At 40.3% G+C, this 27,014-nt stretch overlaps 1 protein-coding gene across 1 annotated transcript in view; it reads left to right on the top strand.

Moving 5' to 3' along the window:
• Positions 1-27,014, top strand: part of CLCN4 (chloride voltage-gated channel 4) — a 57,412-nt gene that overhangs the window by 2,987 nt on the left and 27,411 nt on the right. The window contains exons 3-6 of the mRNA XM_075196453.1: positions 11,583-11,734; positions 15,028-15,127; positions 18,180-18,367; positions 25,672-25,794. Coding sequence (XP_075052554.1) covers positions 11,591-11,734; positions 15,028-15,127; positions 18,180-18,367; positions 25,672-25,794 — 555 coding nt within the window. The 5' untranslated portion in view covers positions 11,583-11,590. The remainder of the gene's footprint in view (positions 1-11,582; positions 11,735-15,027; positions 15,128-18,179; positions 18,368-25,671; positions 25,795-27,014) is intronic.

Here is a 27,014-nt window from a genome sequence, read left to right as displayed (position 1 = left end):
TGGTGCTGTGTCCTGTGCTCTGTCCTTCTGAGGTCAGTGGTGCTGCTGGGTCCTGTGCTGTGTCCTGTTCAGTCCAGTGGTGCTGTGTCCTGTGCTCTGTGCTTCTAAGGGCATAGTTATTTCCCAATATTCCCAAGTGTTTAAAAAAATAAAAAAAAGTTATTTAAAAAAAATACAAAAAACGAATTACATTTTTTTTAATTACAACAAAATTTGCACAACCAATCCTGCAGTATAAGCCCATTGGTACTGCAATATTACCAAGTTCACACATTCAGCAGTAAAAGTCCAGTGGTTCTGCAATATTACAAAGTTCACACATTCTGCAGTATCAGTCCAGTGGTGCTGTGTCCTGTGCTCTGTCCTGCTGAGTTCAGTAGTGCTGCTGGGTCCTGTGCTGTGTCCTGTTCAGTCCAGTGGTGCTGTGTCCTGTGCTCTGTGCTTCTAAGGGCATAGTTATTTCCCCATTATTCCCAAGTTTTTAAAAAATAAAAAAAAGTTATAAAAAAAATTAAAATAAAAAATTAAAAAAAATAATAATTATAACCAAATTTGCAAAACCAATCCAGCAGTATATAAGCCCATTGGTACTGCAATATTACCAAGTTCACACATTCAGCAGTAAAAGTCCAGTGGTACTGCTATTACAAAGTTCACTGATTCAGCAGTGTATAAGTCCAGTGGTACTGCTATTACAAAGTTCACTGATTCAGCAGTGTATAAGTCCAGTGGTGCTGCTATTACAAAGTTCACTGATTCAGCAGTGTATAAGTCCAGTGGTACTGCTATTACAAAGTTCACAGATTCAGCAGTATAAGTCCAGTGGTACTGCTATTACAAAGTTCACTGATTCAGCAGTGTATAAGTCCAGTGGTACTGCAATTACAAAGTTCACTGATTCAGCAGTGTATAAGTCCAGTGGTACTGCTATTACAAAGTTCACTGATTCAGCAGTGTATAAGTCCAGTGGTGCTGCTATTACAAAGTTCACTGATTCAGCAGTGTATAAGTCCAGTGGTACTGCTATTACAAAGTTCACTGATTCAGCAGTGTATAAGTCCAGTGGTACTGCAATTACAAAGTTCACTGATTCAGCAGTGTATAAGTCCAGTGGTACTGCTATTACAAAGTTCACTGATTCAGCAATGTATAAGTCCAGTGGTACTGCTATTACAAAGTTCACAGATTCAGCAGTATAAGTCCAGTGGTACTGCTATTACAAAGTTCACTGATTCAGCAGTGTATAAGTCCAGTGGTACTGCTATTACAAAGTTCACTGATTCAGCAGTATAAGTCCATTGGTACTGCTATTACAAAGTTCACTGATTCAGCAGTATAAGTCCAGTGCTACTCTCCTGTGCCGCATATAATTTTTAAAGGCTTTGCAGAGTGTGTGTGGCTTAGGGGTACGCTCTCTTGTGCTACATATAATGGAAAACCAAAATTTGGAGGATAAAGTAGGGAAAGATCACGACCCACTTCCTCCTAATGCTGAAGCTGCTGCCACTAGTCAAGACATAGACGATGAAATGCCATCAACGTCGTCTGGCAAGCCCGATGCCCAATCTCCTAGTACAGGGCATGTAAAATCCAAAAAGCCCAAGTTCTCAAAGAATAGCAAAAAGAGAAACTTAAAATCATCTGAGGAGAAACGTAAAGTTGGCAATATGCCATTTACGACACGTAGTGGCAAGGAACGGCTTAGGCCCTGGCCCGTGTTCATGACTAGTGGTCCAGCTTCACCCAAGGATCTAAGCCCTCCTCCTCCCCCCCCTACAAAAAATTTAAGAGAGTTATGCTGTCAGCAACAACAAAACAGCAAAGAACTCTGCCTTCTAAACAGATGACATCACAAATCCCCAAGGCGAGTCCAAGGGTGTTGTTGGTTGTGAACCCTGACCTTCTCATCACTGTACGGGAAGAGGTAACTCCATCCAGCATTTGCAGCACGCCCTCTGCATATGCTGGAAGGATCACCCACAGTCCAGTTACAGATTTGGCTAATGAAGGTGTGAATGTTGTACACCGGGAGGAGGATATTGATGTAGCTGGCGCTGAGGAGGATGTTGATGATTATGATGCAGACAGATACCAAATTGCCTTTCTCAATTTCTATTTATATTCTAGATTATATAACGGCTGAAAAGTTTTCTAGTGGAGAGGGGATCTGATGCAGACAGATACCAAACTGCCTTTGTCCTTTTCTTTGTATATTTGAATTTCTAGTTCCACAGTCTATGCAGGCTGCTTTATTTATATTCAACTACAAGAGTAGGGCAGGGGGGGGGGGGCATAGATAGCCACCAAAGTAACGTGGTCCATTTAATTTCACTTCCTAGCTCCACAGTCTGTGCAGCCTGCTTTTTTTTATCTTCAAAGTATTTATATTTACAAGCCTTGCAATCTAAATTAACTAGAGGTAGTGACGTGGTAGAACTCCAAAAGGCAGTTTGGAAGCCCCTGTACAAACTGGCTCTATTTTTTAACTGAGTTGTCCCCCCTCCAGTGTGTACTCGGAAAGAGTTTTTAGTGCAGCGGGGAACCTGGTCAGTGAGCGGCGAAGGAGGTTGCTTCCTCACAACGTTGAAAAAATTAAGTGTTTAAAAATGAATAATCAATTCCTCAATGAAGTACAGCACTGCCCTCCAGACAGTACAGAGGGACCTGTGGTTGTGGAGTCCAGCGGGGACGAATTGATAATGTGTGAGGAGGAGGAAGTACACACTGTAGGGGGAGAGGAATCAGAGGTTGAGGATGAGGACGACATCTTTCCTCAGTAGAGCCTGTTTAGTTTGTACAGGGAGAGAGGAATTGTTTTATTGGTGTAGGGGCCCAAACAAACCAATCATTTCAGCCACAGTTGTTTGGTAGGCCCTGTCGCTGAAATGATTGGTTTGTTAAAGTGTGCATGTCCTATTTCAACAACATAAGGGTGGGTGGGAGGTCCCAAGGACAATTCCATCTTGCAACTATTTTTTTGGCATTATGTGACCATTCAACAGTCGTTTGCCATGTTCAAAAAGTAAAAGAAAATGCCAACAAATTCAATAAATTAAATCAAAAGTTAAATGCCCTGTCATTATTGAAAACAAGAGGTTTTGACGTGCTAGAATTAGTGTAGTGTTAAGATGTTATAATATAAACACTACACTTGGAGGAGGTATTGTGGCCCCGGTATCAAATTTGGCACCGGGGCCACCCCACTACGCAGTCCAGATACTTGTTTGGTGGAATTCAGACCAGTTGAGGGTGTATTTATTTTATTGTGGCCCCGGTATCAAATTGGTGACCGGTGCCACCCCACTACGCAGTCCAGATACTTGTTTGGTGGAATTCAGACCAGTTGAGGGTGTATTTATTTTATTGTGGCCCCAGTATCAAATTGGGTACCGGGGCCACCCCACTACGCAGTCCAGATACTTGTTTGGTGGAATTCAGACCAGTTGAGGGTGTATTTATTTTATTGTGGCCCGGTATCAAATTGGGTACCGGGGCCACCCCACTACGCAGTCCAGATACTTGTTTGGTGGAATTCAGACCAGTTAAGGTTTTATTATTATATTGTGGGGACCACTCTATACCACACTACCACTCTATACCACTCTATTTAATACTTTAATTCTATTTAATACTTTAATTCTATTACTAATTCCCATAAAGAGGAACTGCCGCTTCTATTTAATACTTTAATTCTATTAGTAGTTACCATAAAGAGGAACAAAATAAACAAATTTTACCAAAAGTATAATATGACTTACAAACACTACACTTGAAAGATGGTGCCTTTAAATGAAAAAGTCAGTCTACATTGCACGACTATGTGCAACAGGGACAGTTTTTTGGTTTACAAAGTCAACCAATAACACTTCAACCCTGTCTGTCTTTAACATACTTGATGGGATCTCAATGACGAATGGTCTGTACCATGGTTGGAGGAGGTATTGTGGCCCCGGTACCAAATTGGGTACCGGGGCCACTCCACTATGCAGTCCAGAAAGAGGTGTATCAGATATTAAACAACGTTGACTGTTGCTACAAAATTTTTAAATAATATTGTGGGGAACACTACACTACGCAGTCCATAAACTTTTTGGGTGGAATTCAGACCCGTGTAGGGTTTTTTAATAATATTGTGGTGACCCACTCCTCTACGCAGTCCAAGTATATTATTGGTGCGAATCATACAAGTTCAGGGTTTTTAATTTATATTGTGGTGACCCACTCCTCTACGCAGTCCAGGTACATTATTGGTGCGAATCATACAAGTTCAGGGTTTTTAATTTATATTGTGGTGACCCACTCCTCTACGTAGTCCAGGTACATTATTGGTGCGAATCATACAAGTTCAGGGTTTTTAATTTATATTGTGGTGACCCACTCCTCTACACAGTCCAGGTACATTATTCGGTGCGATTCATACCAGTTGATGGTTTTCTTATTATATATATTGTGGTGACCCACTCCTCTACGCAGTCCAGGTACATTATTGGTGCGAATCATACAAGTTCAGGGTTTTTAATTTATATTGTGGTGACCCACTCCTCTACGCAGTCCAGGTACATTATTGGTGCGAATCATACAAGTTCAGGGTTTTTAATTTATATTGTGGTGACCCACTCCTCTACGCAGTCCAGGTACATTATTCGGTGCGATTCATACCAGTTGATGGTTTTCTTATTATATATATTGTGGTGACCCACTCCTCTACGCAGTCCAGGTACATTATTGGTGCGAATCATACAAGTTCAGGGTTTTTAATTTATATTGTGGTGACCCACTCCTCTACGCAGTCCAGGTACATTATTGGTGCGAATCATACAAGTTCAGGGTTTTTAATTTATATTGTGGTGACCCACTCCTCTACGCAGTCCAGGTACATTATTCGGTGCGATTCTTACCAGTTGATGGTTTTCTTATTATATATATTGTGGTGACCCACTCCTCTACGCAGTCCAGGTACATTATTCGGTGCGATTCATACCAGTTGATGGTTTTCTTATTATATATATTGTGGTGACCCACTCCTCTACGCAGTCCAGAAAGATACCTCGTTGCAACGTTTTGGACTAATAACTATATTGTGAGGTGTTCAGAATACACAGTAAATTAGTGGAAATGCTTGTTATTGAATGTTATTGAGGTCAATAATAGCGTAGGAGTGAAAATAAGCCCAAAAACTTGATTTTTTAACTTTTTATGCTTTTTTCAAAAAAAATCCGAATCCAAAACCTTAAATCCGAACCAAAACCTTTCGGCAGGTGTTTTGCGAAACAAATCCGAACCCAAAACATTGAGAAAATCCGGATCCAAAACACAAAACACAAGACCTCAAAAGTCGCCGGTGCACATCCCTAATCAGAATCATTTATGCATGTTATTGCATTAGTTACGCTTCTTGGGCTCTTTCCCCATATACTTGTGTGACCAGTCATGTGTATTAATAATGGGGATGGGATATATGTATGTTATATGAGGAATGCAACCTCCCTTGTTACAGTATGTACTTGATAAATGGTTCATGCCTCTTACTTGCATCATGACAGAACACTATTTGAAGTTGTCAACTCTGGAATGATTCACAGGTTAATTTATAAATTGTCTATTAATACCATTCACAAGACTATAACTAAAAGTGTCAAGATCTTATTGGACCACAACGTTTTTTAGAAAAAGGTTAAAACATATAGGAAGACTGTTTTCTGTGCTCTCCAGACTCTCTGTAAACATATTAAACACCAATGTCAGCAGCCTTTCTTCCTTTACATTGACACACAGAATAGTACCTTTCATTCAGCTGCATGGCAAGTGTGAGTACAACATGGTGGTACCTTAGTCTCTGTATATGTGACAGGGAATTTAAATTATAAGTTCCAATCTCATGTGAATGATTACATATCCTCTGTACAGAGCTTCAAAATATGATTGGTGCTATAAACATAATAATATCAAATATCGCAAGTTCTGTCAAAGTATAGTAACTTTTACACATATCTATCTATGTATCTGTAAATCTCTCTATATTGTTATTAGCTCCTTTTGTATAAAGCATATTGCATTTTAGGTTTATTTGTCAGAAACTTTCTATAGTTTCATATATACAACGTGTGTACATTGTCTTCATAGACACCACTTGCCTATTATTTTAGTTGTTTTCTATTTAGATGGCAAACTTTTTAGACTTTTGTATTTTTTTTTTTGTGTAAAGCAGCCATGAACAGGTTCTTCCTGTTTTTGTCATGAATGGCTACCATGGCAGAGTTCTCCACTCTGTTATTATGTAATGTTTTTTTCAGACAGGCTGCTTAAGTGCTACTAATGATATATATATATATATTTTTTTTTTTTTTGAAAAGTAAATTTTTATTAAAGTTTTTCAAAACAACATAGGTGTGAAAGTGAGACATCATATAACATATATGTGAAACATTTCACTTTAAGTAACAGAGATGCATATTAGAGAAAACTCATAACGACTAATGATATATTTTTATAGAAATGGATACTATTTATGTTTCCCCTAACACTTTATAATATTTGAATATTTGGCAAGATTTCATAGAGATATACTAATAAAATATACATGTTTGTATGTTGTTTATAATTAAATTAAATTTAATTGAACTGTGCTTATTACTTTATTAGAGAACAAAAACATTTGTGATTACTGTTGTACTTTATTGTATTGCTTTATTTCGGGGTTTTTTATTATGTTTAATAGTACCTACTTTAAGACTGAAGATGTCACTGTTGCTTTAAATTGAGAAAGTTTGGTGCAGTAAAGAATACATTTTAATGATTAGTTTCTAGTAAAGTAAAAATAAATGTAACCCAGCATATAAAAACATGTAATGGCTCCCCTTTAAAGGGCAAATGTTAAATAACAAAATGAATACCAATCTGCTGAGCCCTGTTTGAGATTCCTAATATTTTTCTTTCCTGTACTACAGAGCTATAATATTTAAGAAAACATCACTTAAGGAATCTATATGGGTGTTAATTAATATGGTGATAAATTCTGCTTCCATTGGACAAAGACATGTCTAAAATCCCTGGGTCTAAAGTCCCCACTTATGGGGCCTGATTCATTTTGTAACGTAGTGTGAATGTAACTTGTGTTTAAAAAAAATTGGACGTAACTTGCATGTGCCTCTACCCGTATTCAAGTATCACCGGATCTCAAAAAACGTTTCCATTTCAATATGGGTAGAAGTACACTTTGGCTATACTTAACTTGTCGAATGCAGACAGACAGAACACACTGCAGGATATGCACATCCATATGTGCATAAAGTCCCATCAGGACGCATGCTAAAAAATAAAACTCTATTAAATAACTTAACTCTTAATACTATAATCATTAATAAAAATACTTACATTTTTTTTTTTACATGAAATACATAAATCTGGGTGTTCTTAATGCCTACTGTACATAAAATGCATTTTTATAGTTTCTCTTACTTACATACACATGTTCTGGCACGCATACGTGTCAGTCATTACTATCAGTCAGCACTTCCACCTGCCCTGTAGCTGGTGCAAGTGATACGGCTAAAAAACATGTAACTGAGAGATGCACAGAGCTTGAATCAGATGAATGTGCGTACACGACCTCGGCATACCCTTACTGTACATTACCTATGTGCGTTCGCCCCTTCCTTCTGCCCTTCAGGTCATAGGCGATCGGTAGTGTCATTTGCATTTGGACATGCATTGCATTCAGCGGTGTTCACTGGAGTAATGTCCATTTCTGAGCATGCGCAGAGCAATTTCACGCAAGGTAACGCACGCAATGGGACTAACCCCCGAAGCTGAATTTGGCCCATGGTGTCTGCCTATGGTGACATCACTGCGACTTTCCAAAATGATGCGGAAGCGCTCCGATGCTTCAGCTTTGGACAAGCAGAGTTAGGTTTGACAGCTGTGATCATTGACAGCTGCATTCAGCGCATGGGGGAAGATGACACATTGTATCCCATCGCTAATAAGACAATCCATGGGACTTTTTCTTTAAATGTTAAAATTTGTGAAGGGTGTAAAGAGCGTATTTCACAAAGGACTTGGTTAGATGTTACTTTTTAAGGGCTTCTCTCTTTTTTATTTATTCTTTTATTTTTTTTATTTTAACCAATGTATGGGATTTCAGGAGAAATGTCCATTTACACTATATCAACATCCAATTCTTCTAAGACATGTTTTCTTAACAATCTTCTATGATAAAGTCATTTCCAAATTAAGCAAATCAGAATGGGTGATTTTTACTGAACTTTTGTACATACAAACAATTACCAGCCATAGTACATTACACCTAAAGCTTTTACTTGCTTGGTTAAAATGGTCGTTGCTGCCAATGTTAATAATAGAACAAATATACAACAAAAAATAGGAAAGATACTATTTTTTATCCTGATAAGGTGACAACTCTAGTTATACTTTTATCTTTACATCTGTGGTATACATAAAATAAGTAAGTGTACATAAGACACTGCTCCCAGCATGATTATAGTACAGTTTTATTGCATATTGGACCCCCATCATCATCATTCATTTATTTATTTATGTAGCACCACTAATTCCGCAGCACTGTACAGAGAACTCACTCACATCAGTCCCTGCCCTAATGGAGCTTACAGTCTAAGTTCCCTAACACACACACACACACACACACACACACACACACACACACACACACACACACACACACACTAGGGTCAATTTTATAGCAGCCAATTAACCTACTAATTTGTTTTTGGATTGTGGGAGGAAACCAGAGCACCCGGAGGAAACCCACGCAAACACGGGGAGAACATACAAACTCCACACAGACCCTATCCTTCAATACATGCTTAACTTTTTAGAAAATGTATAATAGGCATTGATATGTCTCCCAACATACTACTCAATAGCATCCAGCCAAGACAATAAAAAAGGAAGTGACATTACCAGAGACAAAAACAAAACTGTCTCTTTACCGTAATTTACCAAAGGTTACCAAATTGTGTGATTATTATGAAAGCGTTTTAAAAGTGCAAGGGTCTGATGATTGGAGAACTGCATTCATTATAGATATTGCCTGTTCTTATCTGCACGTTGCCTTTAGGCTCAAGCTTGATGATTCTGAAAGTCCTTTCATGCATTGTTCCTGGCACATTACACTTTTGTTGTAATATGAAGGGGCAGTTGTGGTGAATAACGGTTAAAAAAAAAAAAACTGAAGAAATGACAAATCAGCAGTAGCTTCTGGTAGCCTATACAGCTACAGATGCTGCACAGTTTATATGTCCCACCTAACTGGCTGTGATGTTTTGTGGATACAAAATTTAAAAACAAATGTTTATTAATTGAAAACAAATGTGAAAGATAAAACATTTAACTATTTCTAGGCTCTGTCAAAGCGTCATATCCACATTTGTTAAAATACAGGGTGGTCCATAAGTGTGGAAATACGCTTTTAAAACGTAAATAAGTAACAAAATATTAATCCAGTAAACTTGAGCAATAGAAAAGATGTGCAAAGTTGTGGAGACATAGCCAAATAGACTCACATGTGTAATTCAGGGCCCTATTAACAATGGGCCTGATGGGGCTGCAACCTCAGGTCTCTCCACAAAAATAGGCCCAGTCCAGCCAGGGGGAATCGAGATAATTGGGCTGGCCCTGTCTGTTACCTAATTGAGACAGGCAGCCAGGCAACAAATCTGACTGCTGCCAGGCCGCCTGTTTTTGCAGAGCGCGGCTGCGGAGCTTTTAGCCTGGATAGATGAGGCTTCCTTTCCTGCTCTCTGCAGTAAGCTTTCACTCATGGATGTCAGCAGGTAGGCACAAGTTGGCTGGTTGGTGGGGGAGGGGTTACATGGCTGGGGAACTTGTGTTATATGCCTGTCATTGTGTATGTATATTGCATTGTGTTTTGTGTATGTATATGGCATTTTGTGTGTGTGTCCATGGCATTGTGTGTGTGTGTGTGTGAGTGTGTATATATCTGGCATTGTGTGTGTGAGTATGTATGTATATGGCAGTGTGTGTTTGTATACATGTATATTATGTCATGGAATGTCTGGATCTTGTTTTAAGTACTTGTGCTGGCGTTCACCAGGCTGCACTCTGCATTGTGTGTTGGTCACAAGGGTGCTATGTACTGTGTGTTGGTCACAAAGGTGCTGTGTATTGTGTGGCAGTCACAAGGGTGCTGTGTGGCCTTCTGCTGCTGTAGCACATCCATTTCAAGGTTGGATGTGCTGTGCATTCATACATGCTTTTCTGCATAGCACCCATGGTTAATTGAGTTAATGTCGCCTTCCTGTCAGCTGGAACCAGGCTAGCCATCTCTCATTAACAAGGCGTTTCTACCCACAGAACTGCAGTTTATGAGGTACTCGAACAATCCATCCGACACCAACAATCATTCCACAGTAAAGTCACTTATACCACATTTCTTCTTCATTCCGGTGTTTGGTCTGAAGAACATAATTTGCATTAACTAGCAAGTGTTCATGTACACCTAATAAAGTGGACCGTGAATGTGTGTGTAGTATATACATAGAATATTAGGATAATTATAGATACATACCATAGACTGTGTGTGTGTGTGTGTGTGTATATATATATATATATATATATATATATATATATATATATATATATATATATATATATATATATATGGTATTCTATATATACATAGATACAAATTTTATATTTATTAATCAACCATTGTTTGTATTTTTGTCTGCAGTGGTCAATAAAATAACATTTACCTCTCAACTGTCGCAATTCCATCAGGATAGCCCTGATTTTAGGGGACTATCCTGATCAGCCAGGAGCTTGCCCTGGCATGAGGGACAGCTGGGACGTATCACTTTAGATACATGTTGTGTGAGCCAGTTAGTGGTGCACTCTTTATATAAGGGACAATGGGAGGGAGATGTGGTGGTTGAAGGGAAGTGCAGGCTTTGCCCTTCATGGTGCTGGCCATGCCCACACACAGCTGGTCACACCCACACAGGCCACACCTCCAGTGAGACGGAACTTCTCATAATAGGCTCTTAATAGTTTTCAGCCCCAAGCCCATGTGGCCATGTAACAAGGGTCTTCCAGATGCAGTTAGTGCTGCTGTAATATAAGCAATGCATGATGGTAGGTGTAGTTTTCTATACAGAGCTGTGGGTTTACTGCAATCTGTTTTCTACCAGCCAGCACTACAGTTTGAATTATGCCAATTTTTGGGTCATATATTTTTTTTTTTGCAGATATTTCAGTTATCTTTGGACATGTCCTACTTTATGGGCTGCTTAGTGCTTCGGTAAATAGGTGTGCTCTCTTTATTTAAAATAATTGGAGAGCTGCTCAGTCATGTGACAAAAATGACAAAAATCATTTTCAAGATAACTCATTATATTTCTTTCTACCTAGCTTTTCAATGAGTCAACAACATGTTTATAAGCTGCAGGGTATGCCACTAATTATACATCAAAAGATGTATATATATAAAAAGAAAATAATATACACTGAAAAATACAGTACAGTCTGGAAGCTGCATTGTTTATATGAGGTTATATAATAATGTAAATCATGTTTCATTTTAGAAGCCAATATGGTTAATACAGGAGAGATAAATGGTTCCAGCAACCTTATGGATTTCCTTGATGAACCTGTTCCAGATGTTGGGACATATGAGGATTTCCACACCATTGACTGGTTAAGGGAGAAGTCACGAGATACTGACAGACATAGAAAGGTAAGAAGACAAGAATGTATTGTTCATATTTGTTTTACTTACTCACAAAAACCCATGCAACAGATGTAGTTTTTGTATTTTAACAGTATGACAAGAATGAAGTATTTGTGAAAGCATTGCATGTCCAGCCTACACTTCTTGTTTGATAATGGAATTTGAGTGCTCCAATGTACCATGAACAACAGTGATATACAACAGTATCACAAATATTTGAAATAGCCTATCATAGCCAATCACAAACAAATTGTACAAATTAAAATTAACAGTCTTAAGTGCACCAGGCACCTCATTAGTTTTGAACTGCATGTCCTATCATGCCTCCGCATAGCTGTGTCTGCTGAGACCAGTAATTCAGCTGTGACAGTAAGTGAGCTATTTTCTTATTTTACCTTCTGTGTGTGTCTACCGCAGCCTGCTCATGTTGATGATGTATTGCAGCCATGTACTGGTCAGTCAATGTGTTGGTAGCAAATAGGAGCCCCAGCCATGTGTTGATGATAAGCCCATCAGTAGTGTCATTATTATTATTATTATTAATATTTATTTATAAGGCGCCACAAGGCGTCCGCAGCGCCGTACAGAGACAAACAAAATTACAATACAATGGGAGACAGCACAGTACAGTAAACACAGCAACTCAGTTAGCTAAATGCACAGCTAGAGAGGGCGGGGAAGGGGGAGGAAGGATCCGCAAACGACGGGGCCCAAGAAGGAGGGCGCGGAAGACAGGGAGACCCCCAGGGAGGAGGAGGGAGCGAGAGTGGATGTGGGGTGGAGGACCCTCGAGGAGGAGGGCTAAGTAGCTGGAGAGCAGAGTTAGAAGTGGTGGAAACAGGAGGAGAGATGGCCCTGCTCAGAGGAGCGTACAGTCTAAGGGAATAAATGAAGCACTGTTGATTGGCTTCACATGTGCGACCTGGGACTAGTGTGGATGTTCAGGCCAATAAGAGCAGTCGCATGTATCATACAGAGATGCTAGGACAGGCGTTTAATCAGGGATAGGAAGATGTGCCAATATGTGCCAGTAAGATAAGGTCTATGTTCCCATTAGATGATCTGTGTCTACACGCAACTCACATGCCTTCTGCCTTCCTCGTATTCAGTGTCCAAAGTACATGCAAGAATCTGTACAATAAGAGAATGCAGCAGGGACTGTGTTGGTCCTATCTCAAGATGACTGGCTGACCTCAGGGCTCTGAATGATAACTTTGACAGTTTAAATTACTGACTGCTCAAACTATTGCACTCCTTCTACTCCTTCGCTCTCTTCATCATCAGGAAGCCCCCTGTCATGACACGCATAGGCAGGACATGTAAGATGTGCATGTGAAAGGGTTAATCAAAACAACACCATCTGGTCTGTCTAAAATGATTAAAATTTCCCCAAACAATATCTCTTAACCACTATTAAACAACCAGTTCTGACGCCAATAAAATCTGTTTCAAGAACTGACCCTTTTTAGGAAGTCCTCAGTTATTCCCTGACTTATTCCCAAATACAATCACAATTTAATTTAATCAGAGTTATTTTAAACCTAACAATTATCTGTCCTAAATGTAACGTGAATCTATCAAGAACACAAATACATTATTACATGGAGTTTAATATGACTAAGAAAGTCACATACAGAATTGCAGAACAGTTTCTTAAAATAAACAGGAAAAAGACTAATGATCATATCACACACATACATTATTGCCTGTGGAAGGCTAGGAGATTTGGACAATTTAATTAGTAGAAAACACTGAGTCCCAAGAATTGACAATCTTCAACATTAATTTAATAATGAGAGCTAAGGCTTAGTCCATATGCCATGAGGAAGCGATGGTCAGCAAGATCCAACCTGAATGAATAAAATAAGCAGGTAAACCATAGTTAAAACTGTAGGAAGTAAATACATCAAGGTTAAAGTTTACTACAGAATAAAAGTGCAATTATCATATAGACAATAGTTTGTAAGTCCTCAGCAGGAACCCAGCATTTTGATAGCGAATGAGCAATAGCAAACATTCCTGACTGGATATACTGTATACGCAGTGGGAAACAATAATTAAAATCTTCAGCAGGAACACAGTACTCTGATAGCAAATTAACTACCTGCTGCTGGTGTCTTACACTCTGTTGCTGCTTGGCTGGATCCTGTAACATGAGGGCCCTTTTTTTGGAAAAGACATAGGTACTATTCGCCTCCTGAAAAGTCGAGCAATGAGTGAACACTCTAGGCTGCTCCTCCCCAACCATACCCAACATTATGTCAATAACTCCTTCCTATTTTAATAAATAGGCTTCTTTCCCACCAACTAGCCTGACATTACATACAGAGAACCCAAATTACAGTATGAGCTCCATCAATACATTAACAGCCCCCACCAATCCCATTACATTTAATACTCCCCCACTACAATATATTAATATCTCCTCACATTACCTCTCAACATTTAGAATCGCGAAAGTGGGACAAAATACACCCCACCCCTAATCTGACCAAACTCTGCCAACAAATGGACTTATTTGCCTGCAACCCCAACCACTTGACTATTAAGCCCACCCTCTTGTGCACCCCTCAAATCGGGATGTCCCACCAAAATCGGGACATTTAGATTAACACACCACCACCACCACCACACTTACCTGCTTTGCAGAGCTTGAATGCTGCTGGAAACAGCAGTCTATGTCTGCCTCCTGCACATTCTATGCACACATGTGAAGCCAGCACCAGCCCCATGTGTGCTAAAGCATGGAGGAGAGCTAGCCTATATGGAGGGAATTGAAGGGGAGGGACTGAGGGAAACGGAGAAATAGGGGGAGCAGGGAGGAGCATAAGGGAAGCAGCGGGTTAGGGGGTGAGCCAACTGGACCATAAGGGAGGAGGAACAGATCTAACCCACTGTCCTGACTGGTTTTGCTACCCGTCTGCCAAGGAATCTTACTGTCCCCTGTCAGAAGCAGGACATTTAAATATAAAAAAAATTAGATTTTAGGCCCCTGAAAAAATCTTAGTAACATCTCTAACTATGGAAACAAACTTTGGACTAGGTTTAGATTTACATAAATTAGGTTTCCATTGTCACAGCAGAAGTTACTAAAAGTAGGAATTACTTAGCAGTCTATCTGTACTACCCAGCATAATGATTTAAATTTTAAAAAATAATGGTGTAAAAGTGATAATGACCTTAAATGAATATCTACAGATACCTTCAAATTTTGATGTCACTGCTCCCATCCCAAATAATTGAAATGTTGCCAACTATTATTCCCCAATGTATTAAATCATGAAATCATTTTCCATCAGATCACAAGCAAGAGCAAAGAATCTGTGTGGGAATTCATCAAAGGACTTCTAGACGCGTGGTCAGGATGGGTTGTTATGCTACTTATTGGACTCCTAGCAGGTAAGGCTAGCGTACAGTACATATGGAAACAGTATCTTAAATTTGCTTAGTTAGAATAATTTTCTAAAGAAAAGGTTGCACTATTTAACACAATTACCAAAGAGGCACAACAGCAGGGGGGCACACCTGGTCAAAGAGGGTGTCACATCACAAAAAATCTGCAGCAGACAGCCAGCTTAAGTGTGTGCTCACAAATCTAGCTAGCAATATGGGAGAGTTTAAGTCTTTGGCATTTCAGAAACATCATGATTTGATCTGTGTAATTGAAATATGGTTGAACGATTCACATCACTAGACAGCACATCACTAAATTCTTTATTTCACTGTCTTTATGAGGGATAAGGTGAAAAGAAAAGATGGAAAATGTCTGTTAGAAGTGATAGAAATGTGAGTTTCAAGGATTATGTTTCTGCTGGAACATTATGGATGGATACTCAAAACAGGAATAAGAAATAAAAAGATAATGATTGAGTTTTATTATACACCTTGTATTAATAATGAGGATGAATTTCTGCTCCAATCACAGATAGAAACTGTGACATCACTGGGTAATGCTATAGGGGGGTTATGTTCCCTGAAATTGGTGTAGTAGGACTTCTAGTTTTCCTGCATGGCAATTCCATTGGTACGTTAGTAGAAGGTCCAACTAGAAAAGGTGCTCTTTTGGATCTTACAATCTAAAACCAGTGGTGGGTTAAGATAATCTGGGGCCCTGGCCTGTACATGTGCCATGAACCGTTATCCAACAGGCAAGTCTCAACTGCATGTGAAACATAAATTATGCATCACGCTATGTACTGCAAATTTGTGGGCTCCATATAATGTATATTTCACATGTTGTTGGGACTCACGTAGTCCTGATGCACCAACCTTTCTTCTGATCCTAGGCCACATTAAACACACCCTATCTACCCTTGTTTCACATTATGCCTCCATTCCCGCGTTGTCACATAAGCCCCCCCACTCACCTATCCCATGTCACATATGGATCTAACACACCCTCTGATTGAAACACATTATATGTGAAGTATTCCATTCAACTATTCCAATGTCATATATGCTCCCTCACCATTGTCCTCTTGTCATGTGTGCCCCAAGCCCCAGCCCTCTCCAGGTTCCTACTAGGAAAAAAAGGCTTCATGTAACATTAAACGTTGTCCTCAAAACAATTTAATCATGTGGGAAACAAGGACAAAAGAATAAAAACTAATGTGTCTTGCTTCAAAGGTAAACAAATAAATATAGGCAAAGAAGAGAACATTTAAAAAATACGAGCGTTGGGAAAAAAATTGCTAAAGGGAACACGACCAATTTCGCATTAAATTGTTTAGCAGTATCAATAGTACAAAATAAAGAAATAAACATGTCTGTCCCCTAAATTATTACATAGAAATTACAAAATTAATGAGAATAAGGCACCTGAACAAGGTGGATTAAATCCAGAGAATTTCTCTCCGATATTGGGAGATTAGCATGCTAAAAACATTGTTTAGCATGTTAATTAACCCGGATAGCATTAAAAATAACCCAGCCATTATGCTAATTGAAGGGACTGCTCTACGTTTTCAGCCTAGACTCGTGAAAAGACACGGGGGTAAATTTACTAAAAGATTCTAGCTATCCTTTTCTAGAATGTGCCAGATCAGTGTTTCTCAAACCCAGTCCTCAGGTACCCCAATCAGTGCATGTTTTCCATATCTCTTTGCTGGAGCACAGGTGTATTCATTATTGACACATTTTGAAAGATCCACAGGTGGTATAATTATTTCACTTGTGACCTGGAAAACCTGCACTGTTAGGGGTACTTGAGGACTGGGGTTGTGAAACACTGTGCTAGATAAATGATAGCTAGTACATACTGATTGGTTGCTATGGGTTACACCTCTTTGGATCTCTCCCCTGGAGTGGGGCAGTGTGCTAGTGGAGGAGGGACAGAGTGCTGTTGGCATAAAAATTTATATTTTTGCGACTGGCTTAAAAAAATCCTGTACTTAACAAAAGAGTACATGTCACCTCTAACAAATGAGGGGCTGTCATCCTGAAAAGTGTGTCATAGCACTGTGTCTGGGAATTGTGTGATTTGTTGATACATTTGATTAACAAGCTGTGTGTGCTTGTATTTACATTTGTGTAATAGTCTGGAGGTGTGAAGAGTTAACCCTGCGTGTGCTGGTGTGGGTCTTGTTAGTTTGTGGATAACTAGAAGCCTTTGTGCCAGCGTGGGACAGTCTATTGGGGTCCTATTGCTCGTACCCAATAGGTGGTGGCTGAACCATTGAAGTGTCTGGGGGATGAGAGCGCTGTGTTTGGGGGCGATTCCGTAGGTCTAGAACCTGTGTGATAGGTGAGAGAGACTGCGGGCTGAAATCGTGTGGGACCTCATACAGCAAACACCCCAACATCACGGCAGCTGGGAGCTTGTTCGTGGCATACTGCATCGTTCTTTCAGCTATCTTGTTGATGCAAACTTTCTTTATACTGGTTTACCATTACATAATGAGAGGATAATGAATGATCAATATTTCTGGATCCACTGCAATCAGTGCTGTGCTGGTGACTATAAAAGAAGGTAGAATACATTTCAATAGGTAGAGTAAACGAAAGATTAATGAGCTTTAATCCAGGCTTGTCAAAGCAAAGTGTTCAAGGTTGCTCATCTCTCTCTTACTTACTCATCAAAATATACCAGCAGTGTTCTCCCCAGCACCTATTTCTTGAGTGCTCCTCCCGGCTGTTTTTACTTGCGACCCGGCTCTTGGAACCCAACAGAGTCTTATTATAATAGAATAAACCACTGTTTCTCCTATTAGAACAAGCACTATGTGAGCACTACAGCCAGCAGTGTGTGTTAGACCACTGACCACCAGTCTGACCAGTCCTGGCAGGTGTGGGCAATAACTTCCAATATTTTTCAAAGTATTACAACTGCCCCCACCCAGCTGTCTCTTATTCTCACCCGGCTGGCAAAAATTTTCTGGGGAGAACACTGACCAGAACATGTATTTTTTATTAATGATGGGCAGAGTATAACTACACTCTCTTTGTGTTGTAGGTACCTTAGCAGGTGTTATAGACCTGGCTGTTGATTGGATGACTGACCTGAAAGAGGGAATATGTCGCATCGGGTTCTGGTACAGTCATGAACAGTGCTGCTGGACATCGAATGAAACCACCTTTGATGACCGGGATAAGTGTCCTCAGTGGCAAAAATGGTCTGAACTGATGATTAGTCAGACAGAGGTAAAATTTATATGTAGAGGTATTCTTTTTAAACTGAAATGGATTATTGTGTTACTCTTCTTTGGGTTGTATGATTAAGGCAGGAGAGTGTTGTCAACCCCAACGTAAAGAGGTGTGAAGCCCTGTCCGCAACAAGAGCCCAATATATCAGACTCGTTTAATATTGATTTTATTATAGGGTTATAGGAATAAAGATTTGGGAAGGGACAGTAATTTGTTTGGTGTAACAGGGCTACTCTGATAATATTTGTTAATCATTATTGCTGTCAGCAACACTAATGGTAAATGAACTATGCTGTCACTTTTTCCCTATGGCTGCCCGTAGAGTAACAACATCTGCTTGACTGGTTATTGACTAGTTTAAATAGACTTATCACAACTTGTATTCTGTTTTCATTTTTAGCCTTATGGTTCAATACCCTCAATGTGTAGACTAATTAATTATTGTTAATATTAAATCATACATGATTACAAGAATTCCAAGCTCCTCTGTTACCCTGTTTTGAATAGCTTTGCAGTCTGTTTCTATTTGCGTGTCACTGCAGAATTGGTCTCTCTGTTAAACAATGAAAGTTTCCCAGGACAAGCTTGGAGATGGTACCATTCACCTGGCCAGGACTTTACAGTGTTAGAATATGTCATACACTGGAGCAGGGCCGGGCTGGGACTAAAAATCAGCCCTGGCATTTATAGTCCACAGGCCCACCTTAGTTCCAGCAGGAAAGAAACCGAGGCGGGCCTGCGCGGCAGCACAGAAAAAGGTGTGACCACATTGTGTTGTGGGTGTGGCCACATGGGGCAATGATACATACATTAAAATAAAATATAACATTTATCATGCCATCCCCACAGGCACATTATGACACCCCCAGCCCACTGTACTTATCTATGCTTCTGGTGCTGCTAACATCCATCAGGGTGGGAACTTCCTGTAGAGTGAGCAGGGAATCTCTTAGTCTCACAAGATTACCAAATCATGTGAAACTTAGAGCTCCTCGGCTTGCTCTGCAGGCTGTGTCCTATCCATAGACTTGGAGCAGCTATCCGCTCCCTCCTGCTAACCAGAGCTGGATTAACACTTGGGGGGCCTGGGGTGTTTAAGACAGGGAGCCCCTATTATGTAACATGGCTATCATTTTAGACAAATGTTAGACAAATACACAGGCAATACTGTTAGTTGCACATGTGACCAGGAAGTGTCAGTGCACACACCGGTCAGTGCACTGACAGATCAGACCGGCCCTTCTGACCATCGGCCCTTCTGGCATTTGCCTGAAGTGCCAGATGGCCAGTCCGGCCCTGCACTGGAGCGTGTTGAAGCCAAAGTTTAGGTTTTATGTATCCCGCATTGCTCATTACTCTGCTGGACTCCAAATAGAGGCAATTTCCTTGAAGTCTTGCTGGAAAAGTGGTGGGTGGCTCCTCCAAGGAGGAAACACTGGATGGTGGACATTTCCTTTTAGCACATTGCCTCTTGGTAAGGAGGTGTGCTACAAGAAAATGGCAGCAGCTCTTTAGCACATAGATGCAGTCATTACTTATTTTTCTTCCGAGAGTCAGAGAGAGACAAATGGACGAGAGGGACTGAGAGATAGATGGGGAGGAGGGTAATAGATAGAAGGTAAGAGAGAGTGAGGGGACAGGGGAGGTAGGGTTGAAGTGAGGCAGGACAGAGAAAGGGAGTAACAGAGAAGTGGGAGAGAGAAAAATGGGGAACACAGTTACTGGTATATGTTCCACCTGGTGGTGCAGGACATACCCCTGGGTAGCACTAGATACACATATGGGTGGAGCTTGACATGCTCCTTGTGCAGAGCAGGACACGCCCCCTACAGCACCGCCTAGGTGTTACTTGCACAGTCTCCAAGAAATCATTTTGTAAAAGTAGGTAAATATGGTATTGCTCCCCTTTTGTAAGCTCTTTTACTACTCACTGTCTTTCTACTTCATTATGACATTTTTTGGTGAAGTGCTTTGGCTGCAGTTCCGTTCTGTACATACCAGTGTTTCCACTTTCAAATTCTGGATCTCCTTGTTTCAAACTCAACATTTCAAAATATTTAGTTAAAACATTGGAGTACATACATAAAATGAAAAAATTAACATGAAAGCTAACAAAACTAAATTCCCTGTATTATTTTTTTTGTTCTTTCAGTCTGCAATTAAGTTAGTGTGACATAAATGCTGCATGCACTATCCACTCCCTTCTCCATTGTCTTCATCTCCAATTTGTTTTTTTTGGGGCCTCCTCTGTTCTGATTGGCTGATTCAGATCTGGGGGTAAATGTATCATACTTGGTTTCTTCAAGTTGCCGGAAATCGGCGAGATAACAGCTAAAATTTAAAGCGGTGCTGCCTTGTAAAGGGAGGCAGCGCCGCTTTTAATTGTAGCTGTCATCTCGCCGATTTCCGGTGACTTGAAGAAACCGGAGTATGATACATTTACCCCCTGGTGGTCATGATAACGACATCATCATGACTAAATCGCGTTCGAACCCCTCTCTTTCCCCCACGTATGTGTGGGCTTTCATCTAAAATGATACCTTTCATCTCAAAGCTTCATAACAATTCCACCTGTAACTGCAATTGACTGTGATCTTAGAACATTGTTGCAGCATAGACAGTGGATTAAACTCCAGCTATACTATGTATTATACAGGAGTCAAAACTCCACACTGCTGTGTATCATTCAACAGTTATTTTTATAACTTTTTCCTTATTACAGAGTTTCTTAGCATTACAAGTTCCTCATAAAACATGTGCACACAGATAATGTCTTGCTCGAAATACCAAAAATTGAGTAGCAAATGAAAGGCCAAAAACCATTTTCGTTGTCATCTTTCCATTAATAGTTTTTATATGTTTGTTTTATAAACCTTTTTTTTATTTTTACATTCATAGATACTCATCATACTTGTATGTCAGGGATGGGTTACTCCCTTGAAGTCACAAGCATACATCTTTGAGTGGAACAATATCAATTTATGTTATATCAATTCATTTCGTTGTTTAGATATATGCGGTCTGCGCTAATTAATTTTCTTAAATTACAACACACCACTTTATGTAGCTATAAAAGTGTTGCAGAATGACAAAACTGTTAGCATGTGTGTGTTGATATTACTGTAATACCTAAATAAAATAAAAAAAGCAGAATAGTAAACAAGTAAAAATGGCAATTACCTGTGGCTAGCATGATATATATATACACACATATATATATATATATATATATATATATATATATATATATATATATATATATATTGATGGATGATATAATGTCTTTTCCAGTTTAGTATTAAAGGCAACAACTTTTTCCCTGTAAAGACCATGGAAATCTGACACCTTCAGTTCTGTCTGTGAGCCCTAGTGTATCTGTCGTAGCATGCAATGCTTCAATTCACTCTATGCTGTGTCATGCTGGGATAATGTCTCTAGTACATGGGATTTAATCAGCCAGACAGCGTGACTGACATTTGAAGACTGAACCTGACAGGCCTCCTGAATGCCCTGTGTACTGATAGCAAACAGAATGCCCACTTTTAAGCAGATGACATGACAAAAGATGTACCTTGCTTAGCAGTAAGAATGATACAGTGATGGCAATAATTCTATTCAACCTTCACATAGTTCTTAGCCCTTGCGGTTACATGACTGAGTACTATGACATTAGACGGAAAAGTCAGCTGGTGTCAATATGCATTATTTCAGTGGGACATAACTTCTTTAAGCATAGTGACTTAGAAATGTCTCAAACCATTAACTGACTTATAGCTGGGGGACTGCATTTATAGTAAAGAGAAAATTAACAAAATCTATTTAAATTTTTTGCAAACAATAGCAACTTCTATAATTAGAAAAATATGCATACTCTAGTTTTATTTATATTTTGTTGCAAATCCTCGTCTTTATATGGGCTTTTTACAGTAGGTATTCGTGTTGCTGGCAAAGTGTTACAATGTCTGCAACACATAAATTTGTTTGAAAGGCACCTCTGTATAAAACTATGCCAATTATACCTCTGCAGGAGTCAGTGTGACAGGTTGTTCGTTAATACACTGGATCCTGGCCACACCATTTGTCCCACATATTAGACCCCTGATTGGTTGATTATTACTCCTGACTAAAATGCAGTTGTTGGTAGAAAGGGAGCCACTTGGTAGTTTAATTGTTTCTTAGCCCCCTCCTTCCTATGGGGGTATATAACGACTTGCCAGTGACTGGTTTAATTATTTACTCATAGGGACCTGTCTGAGAATCTGCTTTATGAGACCTGGGAGGGACCTCTGGAGATTGGCCAGGAGCTGGTTTAATTATTTCCTGACACCTTCCGCCAGGGCCGGATTAACCCTAGGGCTAACTGGGCTATAGCCCAGGGGCCTCGGGCATCCAGGGGGCCCTTCAAAGTCCTCAGCAGCATTATTGATCGGTCCGGGGGCGGGGGCGACCCCATCCCGATCAATGCTGCTGAGCAGTGTCAGTGCAGTCCTCTGTCCCCGACGCCGCTCAGTAATCTGCTTACTGAGGAGATCTCCTCAGTAAGGAGCTTACAGCTCGCCACAGAAGGAGGACTGCACTGACAGGTAAGTGCTTGGGGGGTGGGGCCTCACGGCGGGCGGCTCACATTGGGGGCCTCACGGGGAAATGGAGGCCCCCTTAGCCCAGGAGCCTCCATTCCCTTAATCCGGCCCTGCCTTCCGCACATGGTGGTCAGGAGTGTACACATACAATTGCATATGTAGACTAGGCAGAGCACCTGGCCATTGGATGAGTGCTTTCTAGCATTAAGTCAGCGATTAGGTGTTGAGTCCCCCATGCACCTCTCTTATGCCTGGTCTTTCAAGTTAGAGCACCTGCTTAAACTTTGATTCATGACACTTTTTGTTTATAAATACACTAGCATTTGAATGGAACAAAAAAAAAATTAACTTTTGTGTTAATAGAGAAAAAAGGTGCAATTTCCATTACTGCGCAGAATTATATTACTCTGTAAGATTTCCCCTATTTCCCAGGCTGTTTTGACTGATACTAATTCTAATAAAAGTTCTCCGTTGTGCCATTTAGCCTCTTCTCAGTCACTTGTCGATATTATAAATTCACTTTAAATTATTACCATGTTCATCAAATATAACTTCATGAGCAGAGAACCCTATCTGTTATCTAAAGAAGCAAGTGTAACTATTAGACAAAAATATTCTTTGTCTTAAAACTCCTGTGTATTGCTGATTATAGTAATATGCCTGAAATAAATTACGGGCTTCATTTTGAATTCGGAGTAAATTCAGGAAGGTGCAATTTGCAGTGTAGCAGAACAATATTACTGCAGGGTTTGCAAATTTCAAATGTGTGGACAGATTTAAATTTGCAAAGGGGGTGCATCCTAGCTCAATTATACATCAGTGTTAAACTAATACTGCTCAGTATTTGAGAGATACATGCAAGCAAACAATATGCTCTCTGCATGGAAAAAAAATAATATGCACCCCTTGCATCACAACATGGTTTGTCCTGTTGTAAATATGCATCTTTTCGCTGGATTTGCTCCTAGTTGCAAGTGTGGCCCTAAGTGTATATACATACATACATTTCTCCAATATCTATTGCATCCATGTCCTAAAATCTTTATTTTACATCACCCTTGTGCTGTGGAGAATTTAGACTGACTCAGTTGCAGTCTCCTAGTTAATAAATGCTCTCTGTAAACTAGTGTATTTAGACACATATGTATGGCCTGTGATGTCACAGAAATTTTGAACAAACATAACTGGCATGCTAATATTTGCTGTTGAGCTTTTTTTCCCACCTGCAAAAAAATGGATTGCTGTTTTTAAGTGGGTCAGGAGGTAACACACACTTTTTGTTTTTATATATAACTGCAGTGGACAGTCAAGGTGGGTTGTGGAATTTGTATGTTATCTCCATGTTTGTGTGTGTTTCCTTAAGGTGCTGTGGTTTCCTCCCACACTCCAAAGACAAAGTAGGTTAATTTGTCCTGACTAAATTAAGGTGTGTGTGTTAAGCTCCACTGTGCTAGGGACAATTGTTAATGACAAAATATTCTATGTAAAGTGCTGTGTAATATGTAGTTGCTATATAAATAACTGGTAATAAATAAATTATCTGATCAAAGCATTTACCTTCATGCTTCATATATGAACAAATATTTTTTTTTCATCGATCGTTACATCAAGCGTGTATGTGGGGAAGCAAAGTGTGTTTTATGTTTTAAAAGCCTCCTACTTCAGGCTGGTTACCCACTGACATTGTGCAATCCACAAGTGAAAAAGCATTTAAACAATATGCATTTGGAAGTGCATTTCATCTGCAGTCCACATGGTAGACCCTTACTTGCGTCATACTTGCTAATTTTTCTATTCATGGGGAGGTCAACTGACAAGTGTGGGAGGGGGAGTGATGATGCTATTACATTACCATAGCACCAACCCCTGTTGCGATTTGTGGCATTGCACGGACATTAGGCCCTTCCTCCCTACAGGATCCGGGAGAGTGCCTGCATTGGGGAGCCTCCCATATATTCCGGAGAGTAGGCTACTATAATATGCACTGTAAATGTTCACATCAACATTGACCCTAGTGAGTGTGTCTGTTATAGGTTATATAGCTTGTGAGCTCCACTGGGGTAGGGACTGAATGAATAAACTTTCTGTGATTGTACATTGCTTTGTAATAGGTTGTTATATATAAATGAAGAATAATAACATACCACATGTATATGTATGTGCACACACACACTTTATTCAACCTTAAAAGCTCTAAGAATATGTCTTCTGTTGCTTTCTTCGTTTCATTTAGCATTCCGAATTAAACGTCCCACAGTATTCAGTCTCAAGTATCACATTATGCAGAGTCTGATTGAAGAGAGAGTAACTGATGGATTCATTAAAGATTTTAACAATCTATCACAAAGCGTTGAATACACAAGCATGCTGGGAATTCATTGGACACGTCTTATGCTCAATCAACCCTTTCATGGCCAGGGTTACTTCCTGTGTTAGTGACTACCCTATATCAATGAGAATGTGTGTGGTAGGTAGTGGTGGCGGGGAAGGAAGACAGTATGACAAGTCATTAGGGTAGTCATAGGTGCTGATGGGAGGGGGAGTGGTGGAAGAAAACAGGATAGACCTGCAGGGCTGCATATAATGCAAGGAGGGCAAGCATGAGAAAAGATCGGCAGTAGAGCCTAGGTCACTCAGATCCTGATGTGTATTTATGTGGAAATATTTTCTCCTGTCAGTATGAGTAACATTCTGCCATTTTCACTGTTTTGTTTTTTTCAGGGTGCCAGCGCATACATTTTAAATTATTTTCTTTATATTATGTGGGCTTTGACGTTTGCCTTCCTGGCTGTTTCCCTGGTTAGAGTATTTGCTCCTTATGCTTGTGGCTCTGGAATTCCTGAGGTAAGATTATGATAACTGTCAACATGTAACCATTTTCCCATAATCGTCTAAGTCCTTCTGTTCTGTTCAATGAAATCTCACAGTAAATGATTTAATACACTTGAGGGAGGTTCATGTAACTCCTGATTAACACACAAGGTACCGTAGATCTAATTAATTTAATAAACAACACATCTTATTAACCGTCCACTGCATGGTATGGCATAGCCAACTATAGGAAAGTTATAATCATTCATCTTAGAGACTTAACCAACCACTTTAGGTGCTGTGATACTAGAGACTACTGCTTGAAGCAGGCAAAGCTATACAGGCAACAGGAGAGGGCTGACAAATTTTAGCCTAGGGGGCAAGACTCTACTTGGGGACATTTTAAAGGAAAATAAAATGCAGGTGGCTCAGTGACCCAGCCTAAGGTAGCCCAATATGGGACCGGCCCATCCCAGCCTGCCCCTGATAGGCAATAAACACATTTGTATATTCACAGGACAAGACTAACCGTTAGAATTTTTAAAACCCAAAAATTAACAGCCACGTCACAATTGCAGTATCAGAGCCGTAACGAGGGAGGTGCGGGGGGTGCGACCAACCATGGAGCAAGGCCTAGTGGAGGTGCAACACCCGCCAGCCTATTACATATCAAATCCCCACTAATGAAGTGGCAGTGTAGTCCTGCGGTGGCAGCACCATAGGACTACTTTGCCCATAGAAAGACAGACACTGGCTAGCGCAAGGAGGAGGGTGCCGGCTTCCTGCTCCTGCAGCGTCCTGACGTATAAATAATTACATCAGGACGATGTCAGAACACAGGCGATGAGGAGCCGACACAGAAGGAAGAAGGACACAGGAAAAAGATAGCAGAAAGAAGAAGAGAAGCTCAGGTAAGTAAAATACTGCAGGAGCTGGTGAGAAGAAGGGGCTGGAGAGAATGGGGTGAGGAGTCTGGAGAGGACAGGAGCAAGGGCTGGAGAGTAGGGTGTCTGGAGTGAATAGGGGGAGGGGGCTGGGGAGAAGGAGTGAGGGGTCTGGGGAGGAGTGTGTCTGGAGTGAATGGGGGGGGTCTGGAGAGATGGAGTGAGGGGGTCTGGTGAGGAGTGTGTCTGGAGTGAATGGGGGGGTCTGGAGAGATGGAGTGAGGGGTCTGGTGAGGAAGGTGTCTGGAGTGAATGGGGGTTCTGGAGAGGAGTGAGGGGTCTAGTGAGAAGGGTGTCTGAAGTGAATGG

This window comes from Mixophyes fleayi, chromosome 2 (assembly GCF_038048845.1).
Source record: "Mixophyes fleayi isolate aMixFle1 chromosome 2, aMixFle1.hap1, whole genome shotgun sequence".
Lineage (NCBI taxonomy): Eukaryota > Metazoa > Chordata > Amphibia > Anura > Limnodynastidae > Mixophyes > Mixophyes fleayi.
This window is presented reverse-complemented; position numbering and strand designations above follow the sequence as displayed.